The sequence below is a fragment of the Zalophus californianus genome, chromosome 11 (genome assembly GCF_009762305.2).
Source record: "Zalophus californianus isolate mZalCal1 chromosome 11, mZalCal1.pri.v2, whole genome shotgun sequence".
Lineage (NCBI taxonomy): Eukaryota > Metazoa > Chordata > Mammalia > Carnivora > Otariidae > Zalophus > Zalophus californianus.
The window spans coordinates 98698688-98712319 of record NC_045605.1 but is presented as its reverse complement, the minus strand read 5'-3'; the positions used below and the strand labels follow the sequence as shown (position 1 = coordinate 98712319).

Genomic DNA, 13632 nt, shown 5'->3' with positions numbered 1-13632 from the left:
GTGGAATCCTCCTGGGACAGTGTGGTCTCAGGACCCTTGGGGTCACAGAGAGACCGGGGGTGCCTGAGTGCGCCAGAGCTCCCAGGTATCAGAGCAGGGAAGCCAGCTGCAGAGACGGAGCAGAGTCGCGGGCTCTCAGCTCGGGGTTGCCATAAACTGTGATCTGCGGCCCAGTCAGGGCACGGCTCCCCCAGCAGGGACCCAACAAGCAGCAGATCCGGGGAGACTCCCCTTCCTTCCCGGGGAGGAGCGGTGCTGGAACGCACTGCAGGGATCTGCTGGGTTTGGAGACTCCGCGCGGGGTCGGGTGCCAGAGATAGCAACGCTCGATCACAGGCCGGGTGAGCACGGAGTGCGGCCGGAGACCGGGGACACGGAAGTGACTGCTTTTCTCTGGGGGCACACTGAGGAGCGGGGCCCCGAGTTCTCAGCTCCTCCGAGTGGAGATTGGGAGGCCACCATTTCTGCCCTGGTCCTCCAAAGCTGTACCGAGAGCTTGCAGGGAACAAAAGCTCCTGAGAGCAAACCGGAGCAGCTTCCTTAGCCCGGACCGACAAGGGCGGGGCAATTCCGCCTCCGGCAAAGACATTTGGAAACCACAGCAACAGGCCCCTCCCCCAGAAGATCAACACAAACAGCCAGCAAGCCAAGACCAAGTTGATCGATCAAGGAGAATAGGAGAACTCCAGCGCTAGGGGAATACTGCACATAGATTCATGGCTTTTTTTTTTTTTTTTTTTACCATGATTCATTATTTCATCAAAGTTAATTTTTGTTGACTGTTTTTTTTTTATTTTTCTTTTTCCCTATTTCAACCAACATCTTATAAATCCCTTTTAAAAAAAAAAACATTTTTTATTTTTCATTTTTAGAGTCATATTTTATCCCTTCATAGTAGTTACCCTTGTTTTTGGCATATATATATAAGTTGTTCTCTCTTTAAAATTTTGAGGTACAATTTCTTATAACAGATCAAAATATACCCTAAATCACTAGTGTGTGGCTTTGTTCTAGTCTCCTGCCTGATCACATTCTCTCCCTTTTTCCTTTTTTTTTTTTCTTAAATCTTCTTTCTTTTTTCAAACAACTTATCTTACCAAGTCCTTTTATAAAATCTTTTATAATTTTCATCTTTACAGTCATCTTCCATCCCTTCATTGTATCAACCCTTATTTTGTACATATATGTCTTTCTTCCTTTAAAATTTTAGGAGGCACTTTTTTCTAACAGACCAAAATACGCCCAAAATCTAGTGTGTGGCACTGATCTATGCACTAGCCTGATCATATTTGATCATATTCTGCCTTTTTTGTATTGTTTTGTTTTTGTTTTTATCTTTTTTTTTTCTTTTTCTCTTTCTTTTTTCTTTCTTTCCCTTTTTTTTCCCCTGGTTTCAGGTCTTTTCTGATTTGTATACAGTATATTTGCTGGGGACGTTGTAAACCTGTTAGCATTTTGTTCTCTCATTCATCTATTCTCCTCTGGACAAAATGACAAGATGAAAGAAATCACCTCAGCAAAAAGAACAAGAGGTAGTACCGTCAGCCAGGGACCTACTCAATACGGACATTAGTATGATGTTGGACCTAGAGTTCAGAATCATGACTTTAAAGATACTAGCTGGGCTTGAAAAAAGCGTGGAAGTTATTAGAGAAACCCTTTCTGGAGAAATAAAAGAACTAAAATCTAACCAAATCGAAATCAAAAAGGCTATTGATGAGGTGCAATCAAAAATGGGGGCACTAAATGCTAGGATAAATGAGGCAGAAGAGAGAATCAGCGATATAGAAGACCAAATGATGGAAAATAAAGAGGCTGAGAAAAAGAGAGAGAAACAACTACAGGATCACGAGGGCAGAATTCGAGAGATAAGTGATATGATAAGACGAAACAACATTAGAATAATTGGGATCCCAGAAGAAGAAGAAAGAGAGAGAGGGGCAGAAGGTATATTGGAGCAAATTATAGCAGAGAACTTCCCTAATGTGAGGAAGGAAACAGGCATTAAAATCCAGGGGCACAGAGAACCCCTCTCAAAATCAATAATAATAGGTCAACACCCCGACATCTAATAGTAAAACTTACGAGTCTCAGAGACAAAGAGAAAATCCTGAAAGCAGCTCGGGAGAAGAGATATGTAACCTACAACAGTAGAAACATTAGATTGGCAACAGACCTATCCACAGAGACCTGGCAGGCCAGAAAGGACTGGCAAGATATCTTCAGGCACTAAACGAGAAAAATATGCAGCCAAGAATACTATATCCAGCTAGGCTATCATTGAAAATAGAAGGAGAGATAAAAAGCTTCCAGAACAAACAAAAACTAAAGGAATTTGCAAACACGAAACCCCCTCCAAGAAATATTGAGAGGGTCCTCTAAGCAAAGAGAGAACCTAAAAGCAGCAAGAGCAGAAACGAACACAGACACAGACAGTTAACAGTCACCTTACAGGTAATACAATGACACTAAATTCATACCTTTCAATAGTTACCCTGAATGTAAATGGGCTAAATGCCCCAATCAAAAGACACAGGCTATCAGATTGGATTAAAAAACAAGACCCATCCATATGCTGTCTGCAAGAGACTCATTTTAGACCCAAAGACACCCCCAGATTGAAAGTGAGGGGGTGGAAAACAATTTACCATGCTAATGGACACCAAAAGAAAGCTGGGGTGGCAATCCTTATATCAGACAAACTAGATTTTAAAACAAAGACTGTAATAAGAGATGAGGAAGGACACTATATCCTACTTAAAGGGTCTATCCAACAAGAAGATCTAACAATTGTAAATATCTATGCCCCGAACATGGGAGCAGCCAATTATATAAGGCAATTAATAACAAAAGCAAAGAAACACATTGACAACAATACAATAATAGTGGGGGACTTTAACACCCCTCTGACTGAAATGGACAGATCATCTAAGCAAAAGATCAACAAGGAAATAAAGACTTTAAATGACACACTGGACCAAATGGATTTCACAGACATATTCAGAACATTCCATCCCAAAGCAAGGGAATACACATTCTTCTCTAGTGCCCATGGAACATTCTCCAGAATTGATCACCTCCTAGGTCACAAATCAGGTCTCAATCGGTACCAAAAGATTGGGATCATTCCCTGCATATTTTCAGACCACAATGCTTTGAAACTAGAATTCAACCACAAGAGGAAAGTCGGAAAGAACTCAAATACATGGAGGCTACAGAGCATCCTACTAAAGAATGAATGGGTCAACCAACAAATTAAAGAAGAATTAAAAAAATCATGGAAACCAATGAAAATGAAAACACAACTGTTCAAAATCTTTGGGATACAGCAAAGGCAGTCCTGAGAGGAAAGTATATAGCAATACAAGCCTTTCTCAAGAAACAAGAAAGGTCTCAAATACACAACCTAACCCTACACCTAAAGGAGCTGGAGAAAGAACAGCAAATAAAGCCTAAACCAGCAGGAGAAGAGAAATCATAAAGATCAGAGCAGAAATCAATGAACTAGAAACCAAAAGAACAGTAGAACAGATCAACGAAACTAGGAGCTGGTTCTTTGAAAGAATTAACAAGATTGATAAACCCCTGGCCAGACTGATCAAAAAGAAAAGAGAAAGGACCCAAATCAACAAAATCATGAATGAAAGAGGAGAGATCACAACCAACACCAAAGAAATACAAACAATTATAAGAACATATTATGAGCAACTCTATGCCAGCAAATTAGATAACCTGGAAGAAATGGGTGCATTCCTAGAGATGTATCAACTACCAAAATTGAACCAGGAAGAAATAGAAAACCTGAACAGACCTATAACCACTAAGGAAATCGAAGCAGTCATCAAAAATCTCCCAAAAACAAAAGCCCAGGGCCAGATGGCTTCCCAGGGGAATTCTATCAGACATTTCAAGAAGAATTAATACCTATTCTCCTGAAACTGTTCCAAAAAATAGAAATGGAAGGGAAACTTCCAAACTCATTTTATGAGGCCAGCATTACCTTGATCCCCAAACCAGACAAAGACCCCATCAAAAAAGAGAATTACAGACCAATATCCTTGATGAACATGGATGCAAAAATTCTCACCAAAATACTAGCCAATAGGATCCAACAGTACATTAAAAGGATTATTCACCACGACCAAGTGGGATTTATCCCTGGGCTGCAAGGCTGGTTCAACATCCGCAAATCAATCAACGTGATACAATACATTAACAAAAGAAAGAACAAGAATCATATGATCCTCTCAATAGATGCAGAAAAAGCATTTGACAAAGTACAGCATCCTTTCTTGATCAAAACTCTTCAGAGTATAGGGATAGAGGGTACATACCTCAATATCATAAAAGCCATCTATGAAAAACCTACAGCGAATATCATTCTCAATGGGGAAAGGCTGAGAGCTTTTCCCCTAAGGTCAGGAACGCGGCAGGGATGTCCACTCTCACCACTGCTATTCAACATAGTATTAGAAGTCCTAGCCACAGCAATTAGACAACAAAAAGAAATCAAAGGCATCCAAATCGGCAAAGAGGAAGTCAAACTCTCACTCTTTGCAGATGATATGATACTGTATGTGGAAAACCCAAAAGACTCCACCCCAAAACTGCTAAAACTCATACAGGAATTCCGTAAAGTAGCAGGATATAAAATCAATGCACAGAAATCAGTGGCATTCCTATACACCAACAACAAGACAGAAGAGAGACAAATCAAGGAGTCGATCCCATTTACAATTGCACCCAAAACCATTAGATACCTAGGAATAAATCTAACCAAAGAGGCAAAGGATCTGTACTCAGAAAACTATAAATACTCATGAAAGAAATTGAAGAAGACACAAAGAAATGGAAAAACATTCCATGCTCATGGATTGGGAGAATCAACATTGTGAAGATGTCAATGCTACCTAGAGCAATCTACACATTCAATGCAATCCCCATCAAAATACCATCCACTTTTTTCAAAGAAATGGAACAAATAATCCTAAAATTTGTATGGAACCAGAAGAGACCCCGAATAGCCAGAGGAATACTGAAAAAGAAAAGCAAAGCTGGCGGCATCACAATTCCGGACTTCCAGCTCTATTACAAAGCTGTCATCATCAAGACAGTATGGTACTGGCACAAAAACAGACACATCGATCAATGGAACAGAATCGAGAGCCCAGAAATGGACCCTCAACTCTATGGTCAACTTATCTTTGACAAAGCAGGAAAGAATGTCCAATGGAAAAGAGACAGTCTCTTCAACAAATGGTGTTGGGAAAATTGGACAGCCACGTGCAGAAGAATGAAACTGGACCATTTCCTTACACCACACACAAAAATAGACTCCAAATGGTTGAAAGACCTAAACGTGAGACAGGAGTCCATCAAAATCCTAAAGGAGAGTACAGGTAGCAACCTTTTCGACCTTAGCCGCAGCAACTTCTTCCTAGAAACATCGCCAAAGGCACGGGAAGCCAGGGCCAAAATGAACTATTGGGATTTCATCAAGATAAAAAGCTTTTGCACAGCAAAAGAAACAGTCCACAAAACCAAAAGACAACCGACAGAATGGGAGAAAATATTTGCAAATGACATATCAGATAAAGGGCTAGTATCCAAAATCTATAAAGAACTTATCAAACTCAACACCCAAAGAACAAATAATCCAATCAAGAAATGGGCAGAAGACATGAACAGACATTTCTCCAAAGAAGACATCCAAATGGCCAACAGGCACATGAAAAAGTGCTCCACATCGCTCGGCATCAGGGAAATCCAAATCAAAACCTCAATGAGATACCACCTCACACCCGTCAGAATGGCTAAAATTAACAAGTCAGGGAACGACAGATGTTGGCGGGGATGTGGAGAAAGGGGAACCCTCCTACACTGTTGGTGGGAATGCAAGCTGGTGCAACCCCTCTGGAAAACAGTATGGAGGTTCCTCAAACAGTTGAAATTAGAGCTACCGTTCGATCCAGCAATTGCACTACTGGGTATTTACCACAAAGATACAAATGTAAGGACCCGAAGGGGTACGTGTACCCCGATGTTTATAGCAGCAATGTCCACCATAGCCAAACTGTGGAAAGAGCCAAGATGCCCATCCGACAGATGAATGGATAAAGAAGAGGTGGTATATATACACAATGGAATATTATGCAGCCATCAAAAGGAATGAGATCTTGCCATTTGCAACGACGTGGATGGAACTGGAGGGTGTTATGCTGAGTGAAATAAGTCAATCAGAGAAAGACATGTATCATATGACCTCACTGATATGAGGAATTCTTAATCTCAGGAAACAAACTGAGTGTTGCTGGAGTGGTTGGGGGTGGGAGGGATGGGGTGGCTGGGTGATAGACATTGGGGAGGGTATGTGCTATGGTGAGCGCTGTGAATTGTGCAAGACTGTTGAATCACAGTTCTGTACTTCTGAGACAAATAACGCAACATATTTTAAGAAAAAAGAAAAAGAAGAAGATAACAGGAGAGGAAGAAAAGGGGAGTATGTCAGAGGGGGAGACGAACCATGAGAGATGATGGACTCTGAAAAACAAACTGAGGGTTCTAGAGGGGAGGGGGGTAGGGGGATGGGTTAGCCTGATGATGGGTATTGAGGAGGGCACGTTCTGCATGGAGCACTGGGTGTTATGAACAAACAATGAATCATGGAACACTGCACCAAAAACTAATGATGTAATATATGGTGATTAACATAACAATAAAAATTTTAAAAAAATCAATCAAAATTTACCTTCCCTTCCTTTGGAGGTTTTAGTGCATTTTCAGTTGTATTCAGGATAGTTGTATGATGTTAGGTGGAATTATGACACTGTGTTATCTTAAATTGGAGATTAAGTATGATTTATGGAGATATAAATAGGTGCTAGGTGGAAAAGCAATGAACTTGTACTGGCTAATTATATGTGTTAGCTTGCCTAGGCCACAGGGTCCTCAGATATTGTTTTGATTACTGTTTTAGGTTGTGACTATGAGATTTTTCTGGATGATATTAACTTTTGAATTGATAGACTGAATAAAGAAGATTGCTTTCACCAAAGTAGGGAATTCATCCAACCATATGAAGGCCTGAAAAATACAAAAGGCTAACCTTCCCTGAGTAAGAGAGAACTCTGCCTGATGGTGTGGAGTCTGCCATATTAACTCTTCCTGATTCTACAGCAGCCTACTGCATATGGACCTGAACTGGGATATCGGCTCTTACCAGTTTATAACAGTTTCTGGTCTTTAGACTCAAAATAGGACATAGACTGTGCAGATTTTGTGGTGTTCCTGCAATGGAATATTATTCGGCATTGAAAAAAAAAAAGGAATTTCTGAACCACGTTATAAGACAGATAAACTTTGATGACATATTAAATGAAATAAGCTGTTTCTTTTTAATAAACCTCATATTTTATAACAGGTTTATATTTACAGGGAAATTATGGAAATGATTTAGAGTTCCCATATAATGTGCACTCAGTTTCCCCTGTTACCATCTTACATAGTATGGTACTTTTGTCACAACTAATTCACTTCATGTGAACACATTATTTTTAACTAATAGCCATACTTTTTTCAGATTACTTTGATTTTAATTAATTTCTTCTCCAGAATCTCATCCAGATACCACATTACATACAGTTGTCATGTCTACTTCAGTAGCTCCAGACAGTGACAGTTTCTCTGAATATTCTTTTATTTATTTAATATACAGCATTAGTTTCAGGTAGGTTAAAAAAAAAAAGATTCTACAATTCTAAGGTCACCTGGTTGGCTCAGTAGGTTAAGCATGTGCCTTCAGCTCAGGTCATGATCCCAGGGTCGTAGGATGAGCCCTGCACGGGGCTCTCTGGTTAGCGGGCAATCTGCTTCTCCCTCTCCCTATGCCTAAGCTCCCCTTGCTTATGCTCTCTCTCTTTCTCTCTCTACCCCTGTCTCTTTCTGACAAATAAATTAATAAATAAAATCTTTTAAAAATTTTAAAAAAACAATTCTGTAGTTTACTTAGTGCCTATCACGATAAGTGTACTCTTAACTTTTCTTGTTTTTTCTTGTTTTTTTTTTTAAGATTTATTTATTTAGAGAAAGAAGCAGGGTGCAAGCAGGGAAGGGCAGAGGGAGAGGGAAAGAGGTAGATTCCCTGCTGAGTGTGGAGCTCCATGAGCAGCTCAATCAGATCATGACTTGAGCCTAAAACAAGAGTGGGAGTCTTAACCAACTGTGCAAACCAGGCACCCCTTAAATTTTCTTGCTTTTGATGAACTTGACAGTTTTGAGAAGACCTAGTCAGACATTTTATATAAAAACCTTCATTTGGGGTTTGCCTGATATTTTACTCAAGATTGGACTGGGTTATGGATTATTGGGAGAAAGGTCACAGAGGCAAAGTGCCATTTGCATCACATCCTGCCAGTGGGTACATACATTCAATGTGACTCATCACCATTGATGCTAACCTTGATAGCTGGTTGAGGTACTTTTTACTACATTTCTCCTCTGTAAATTTACTCACCATGCCCCATTCCACAGTGAGCCTTTTGGAAGGAACTCACTTATGTATGGTCCACAAATAAGATATTGAGAGTTATCCTATAACCCTTTGAGAGAAGAGTACAGGGATTCTTTTTATGAGGGATTTGTTTATTATCCCTTTTTTATTAGTTAGTTATTTAAGTGTTTAATATCATTTTGAACTTGTGGATTATTTGAATTATGAGTTATATTTCAATTCACTGTCATTTATTTTTTTCCTCAATTTTTTTTCCAGCTTTTGGCACTGGAGGCTCTTCCTATTGGCTGTTTCCCTTTGGCATATTCTCATCACAGTGTGAATGTATATGTGTGTGTGTTTGTATGTGTGTTAGCACTTCCTTACCTTCTATCATTACAAGATGTTCCGGTACATCTTGTATATTCCCTGCCCCAGACTTAAAGTCAGCAATTTATTTAAGAAGTCCTAATTCATTTTCTTGGATAATGGTATCAGGAACCAGGTCCTGGGCACTTGATCACTAGATAATCACTGTTTTTTTCCTTTTTTTTTCATTCTAGCAAAAAGACATCATTTAAGACACAACTAAACACCTTTAACTGCAATAAGAGATCACCTTTTCCCCATAATCTTTAATACATATTGAAGATAAGTTCTTTATTACATCTAGTTCATGCTTCTTAATTAAAAGGGAAGGGACACTTTAGGGAATGACCTTCCCCAGACTCCTGTATTTTGCATCATTCATGTTTAAATACTGTTGCAGGAAAGGCAAAAGAGGAGCATTTCCCAGTCAAAATTCCATGTGAGAGTGGACTTCAGAAAGTGTGGGATGAATCCAGGACCAACTTTGTCTTCTGGCATGAAGGCAATAACCTGAGCCTCAGTGACATCAAAAGAGATCAGATGGAATTTTAGAAACACTTTTCTTAATCTCATTTGAGCAAAGAGTGGACAAATTACCTTGAGAAGAAAAGAGGACAACTGAACATTCTAACCTTTGCATAAGCTCTTATCAAAACTGGTAAGATTTGTGTAGGTGATTAACATAATTGTATTTAATACTCTGAGAAAATTTGTCTCATGAAAGCCACAGTGTGCATCTAACAGATAAAAGGCATTTGTGGAAGGAGAGAAAGTTCAGGCAATTTTCTAGAAGTAGATTACAATTGAAACTGAGTAGACAAAATAAAAGAAATGCACAGCAGCTCCCTGGTGGAGGGATAAGAAAATAGAAAAAAATCTGAGTGTTCCAGGAAATGGTCCATGGAGATGATGACTTCCTTTGGATAGAGTAGGCTTCCCTATTCAGTGGTAACCAAGTATTGAATGGGACTGAAAACTATTGTATTGTATCAATAGGAAATTCTCTTAATTCTTTCATTCACTTTATGAATACTTATTATTATTCACATTCTTTTTTTTCTAGTTGTTAAATTCAGCAGTGACAGATAAAAATTACCTCCCTTATCTTGCTTCATTCAAATGTGTACCATTCTTATATCTATTATTATGTTAACTATACAAATGGCTCAGTCGATAACTCTATTAGATAGATAGATGATAGAAAAATAGATGATAGATAGATATCTTTTTATAATAACTAACTGTTAGAAATCACAGAGAAGTTTTCACTCTTCTCTCCTGATGATTTGGACAAAGAACATATCTGGTGAACTCCTGAGTGTAGGGAAACCTGTAGTGAATGTCAGTGTGGTTGGGCATGTTGTGGTAAAAAGCCTTGAGTCCAGAATGCTTAACTTAGCTGACTCACCCTCTTACCCAAACATTTAAATCTTATCTGTCCCTGGGAATCTTGCTGTCCCTGCAACCTATATCAGAAGACAGTTGTTATGAACCAGTAATATGCCAATGTGATTAACAAACCATCTACTAAGAGAAGGTTTTTAAAACTTTTATTTTTAATGCAGCATCATTATGACTTATTTTCAGTGACTAAAGGAAATATTTTAAAAGGTAAGTCATCGTCCTTACCTTGAATCCAGGAATCAATTCCCCCCACCCCCAAGTCACAAATATTATGCTATTTAATATTATCTTAAATACAATTAATTGATATGACTCCATGGGTGTGCATGATATATATTCTTCTGATGTGAAAGAAAATATTACCATCCTCCACATACAGTCTTGAACTCTAGCACTTTAAACTTATTTTAAAAAATGATTTGTGCATATATCTACTTCATTTTTATTGATAATTGCATAAAATACAATCTGTGATTCATTTAGCTTCCTTTCTGATGGGCTTGAAGTTGTTTCTTACCTTTTGTCTACATGGAAAGGACTCTTTCATTATTGATATATTTCATTGTTTCCATAAGTAATCAGGTGAATAGATTGTGAATAAATATAATTTCCACTTTATTCAGAAGAAAATGACACAGAAGGTAAGGGATTACACACTGGTAAGTGGCATGTTAATGATCAAGCATATAGATTTGATCTCCAAATGGAGTATTCATTTCATAGTATTTCTTTCTTTGCAGATTAATTATTTCTAACCAATGCTTTCTCCCCATTGCCAGAAATAATGCAGCAAAATAACAGTGTAACTGAGTTCATACTATTAGGACTGACAGAAGATCTTATGAGACAGAAAACGGTATTTGTGATCGTCTTCATTTTTTATGTGGGAACAATGGTAGGGAATTTGCTAATTATTGTGACCATCAAGTCCAGCCGGACACTTGGGAGCCCCATGTACTTTTTCCTATTTCATTTTTCTCTTGCTGATTCCTGTTTTTCAACTTCCATAGCCCCCAGACTAATTGTGGATACACTCTCTGCAAAAAGAATCATATCTTACAATGAGTGCATGACTCAAGTCTTTGCACTACATTTCTTTGGCTCCATGGAGGTCTTTGTCCTCATCCTCATGGCCGCTGATCGCTATGTGGCCATCTGTAAGCCCTTACGTTACCCAAACATCATGAGTCAGCAGGTCTGCAACATCTTGATTGTTCTTGCATGGATAGGGGCTTTTATCCATTCTATAACCCAGATTATCCTGGCTTTGAGATTGCCTTTCTGTGGACCCAATTTGATTGATCATTACTGCTGTGACCTGCAGCCCTTGATGGAACTTGCTTGCATGGACACATATGTGATCAACCTACTGATGGTGTCTAACAGTGGGGCCATCACCACAACTGGTTTTGTGATTCTGATGATCTCATACATTGTCATCTTGCATTCCCTGCGAAACCACAGTGCAGAAGGGAGGAAAAAAGCTCTCTCTACTTGTACTTCTCACATCATTGTAGTAGTGTTATTCTTTGTTCCATGTATATTCATATATACACGCCCCCCAACCACTTTCCCCATGGACAAGATGGTGACCATATTTTATACTATTGGGACCCCTTTTCTCAACCCATTCATCTACACACTGAGGAATGCAGAAGTGAAAAATGCCATGAGAATGATATGGCATACCAAAATTACCTCTAAAGGCAAAAGATGAATTGAAGACTTTGGTTGATTACTTATTCTGTGCAGATATCAAATTTGATAGTGTATATCTTGACTTGCTCAATGCATTCAAATATAGTACACCTAATTTCCTTACTTTTTTCTGTACCTCTGCCCTCAAACTAGTAGCTTCCCTCATAATGCCAGCCTGGTTCTTACTTTTCCTGAGAGCTCAATTCTGATATTGCTGGTTATGAAATCCTCCTCAATCTCACTCTACACTCTAGTTTGATAAGGAGAAAGATATTTATATAATCACAACTGTTCAAACAGTGAGCATCCATAAATAATAGCCTGTTCTCTATGACTTGTAATTCTCTCTATAGCACATTTAAAATAAGGTATCCTGCTTTCTCTTGAACATATTCAGAGCAAAGGAATTAACTTTGTGTGTCAAGAAATTATTTTCATTATATCATTAGTTTATCTTTAAAAAGTCCATTCTGGTGAATAAAAGGCCAAAAAGCTATATATATAAATATATGTAATTTTTCTTAATATTTTTTCTTGTTGTTTCTTTTGATTATTAAGATAACTGAGGCATTATGTATGGGATTTTTAAATGTAGTATTACAAAGGCCTGGAGATATTCAGCTAATTTCTATGATTGGTAAATAGGAGCTACAACGAGAAACTTCTACAAACTAAGAGGGAAAGAGGTAAAATAATATATGTTGTCAAGACTGAAGAAGAATTTGCAATACACCATAAATACAACATATTTTCTGAGATTAAAGTACAGAAATGTAGAACTTATTTTAAAGGGAAAAAAAGTATATATTATTTCATATAAATTTGGGTTGTATCAGGGCGCCTGGGTGGCTCAGTCATTAAATGTCTGTCTTCGGCTCAGGTCATGATCCCAGTATCCTGGAATCGAGCCTCGCATTGGGTTCCCTGCACTGCGGGAAGTCTGCTTCTCCCTCTCCTACTCCTCCTGCTCATGTTCCCTCCATTGTTATATCTCTCTCTGTCAAATAAATAGAATATTTAAAAAATAAAAATAAATTAATTAATTAATTTTGGTTGTATCAGTGGAATAAAAGAAAATATGACAGGCATTCAGAACTACTCACTATAATTGTCTCTAGTTAATGGAGTTAGAGAGACCCTACTTTTGCAGCAGGAAGTTGCTTTTCTTTCTCTCTCTTTCTTAGTAAAGGTGTAATGTGTATTGTCATGGTAGAATTACCAATAGAATTTTGATGGTCATAGTGAGCAGAGCAGATTAGCAGCCGTGCTTTGAATTTGTGCATGCCAGGGGTTGTATCATGAACTATTAAAATTCATGGATTTCAGAGAGTACAAAAATACGAACTAAAGAGGATACATGCAGCCCAATGTTTATAGCAGCATTATCTATAATAGCTAAATTATGGAAACAGCCCCAGAGTCCACTGAATGATGAATTGGATAAAGATGTGTTATGTATATATGCATAAATATATATATGCACACATATAATGGAATAGTATTCAATAAAAAAATGAGAACAAAGATCTTGCCATTTGCAATGACAAGGATAGAGCTAGAGAGTATTATGCTAAGTGAAACAAGTCAGTCAGAGAAAGACAAATGCAATATGATTTCACTCATTTAAAATAAAACTAAACAAATGAGTATAGGGAAAAACAGAGAAAGGGGGG

The 13632-nt window shown here is 38.3% G+C and overlaps 1 protein-coding gene across 1 annotated transcript; it reads left to right on the top strand.

The window, feature by feature from the left end:
* Positions 1-11045: 11045 nt before the first annotated feature.
* On the top strand, positions 11046-11978 carry LOC113914674 (olfactory receptor 4C11-like). Its single transcript, XM_027580101.1, has one exon. It carries the CDS (start codon positions 11046-11048, stop codon positions 11976-11978), a length of 933 nt encoding a protein of 310 aa, XP_027435902.1.
* The last annotated feature ends 1654 nt before the right edge of the window (positions 11979-13632 follow it).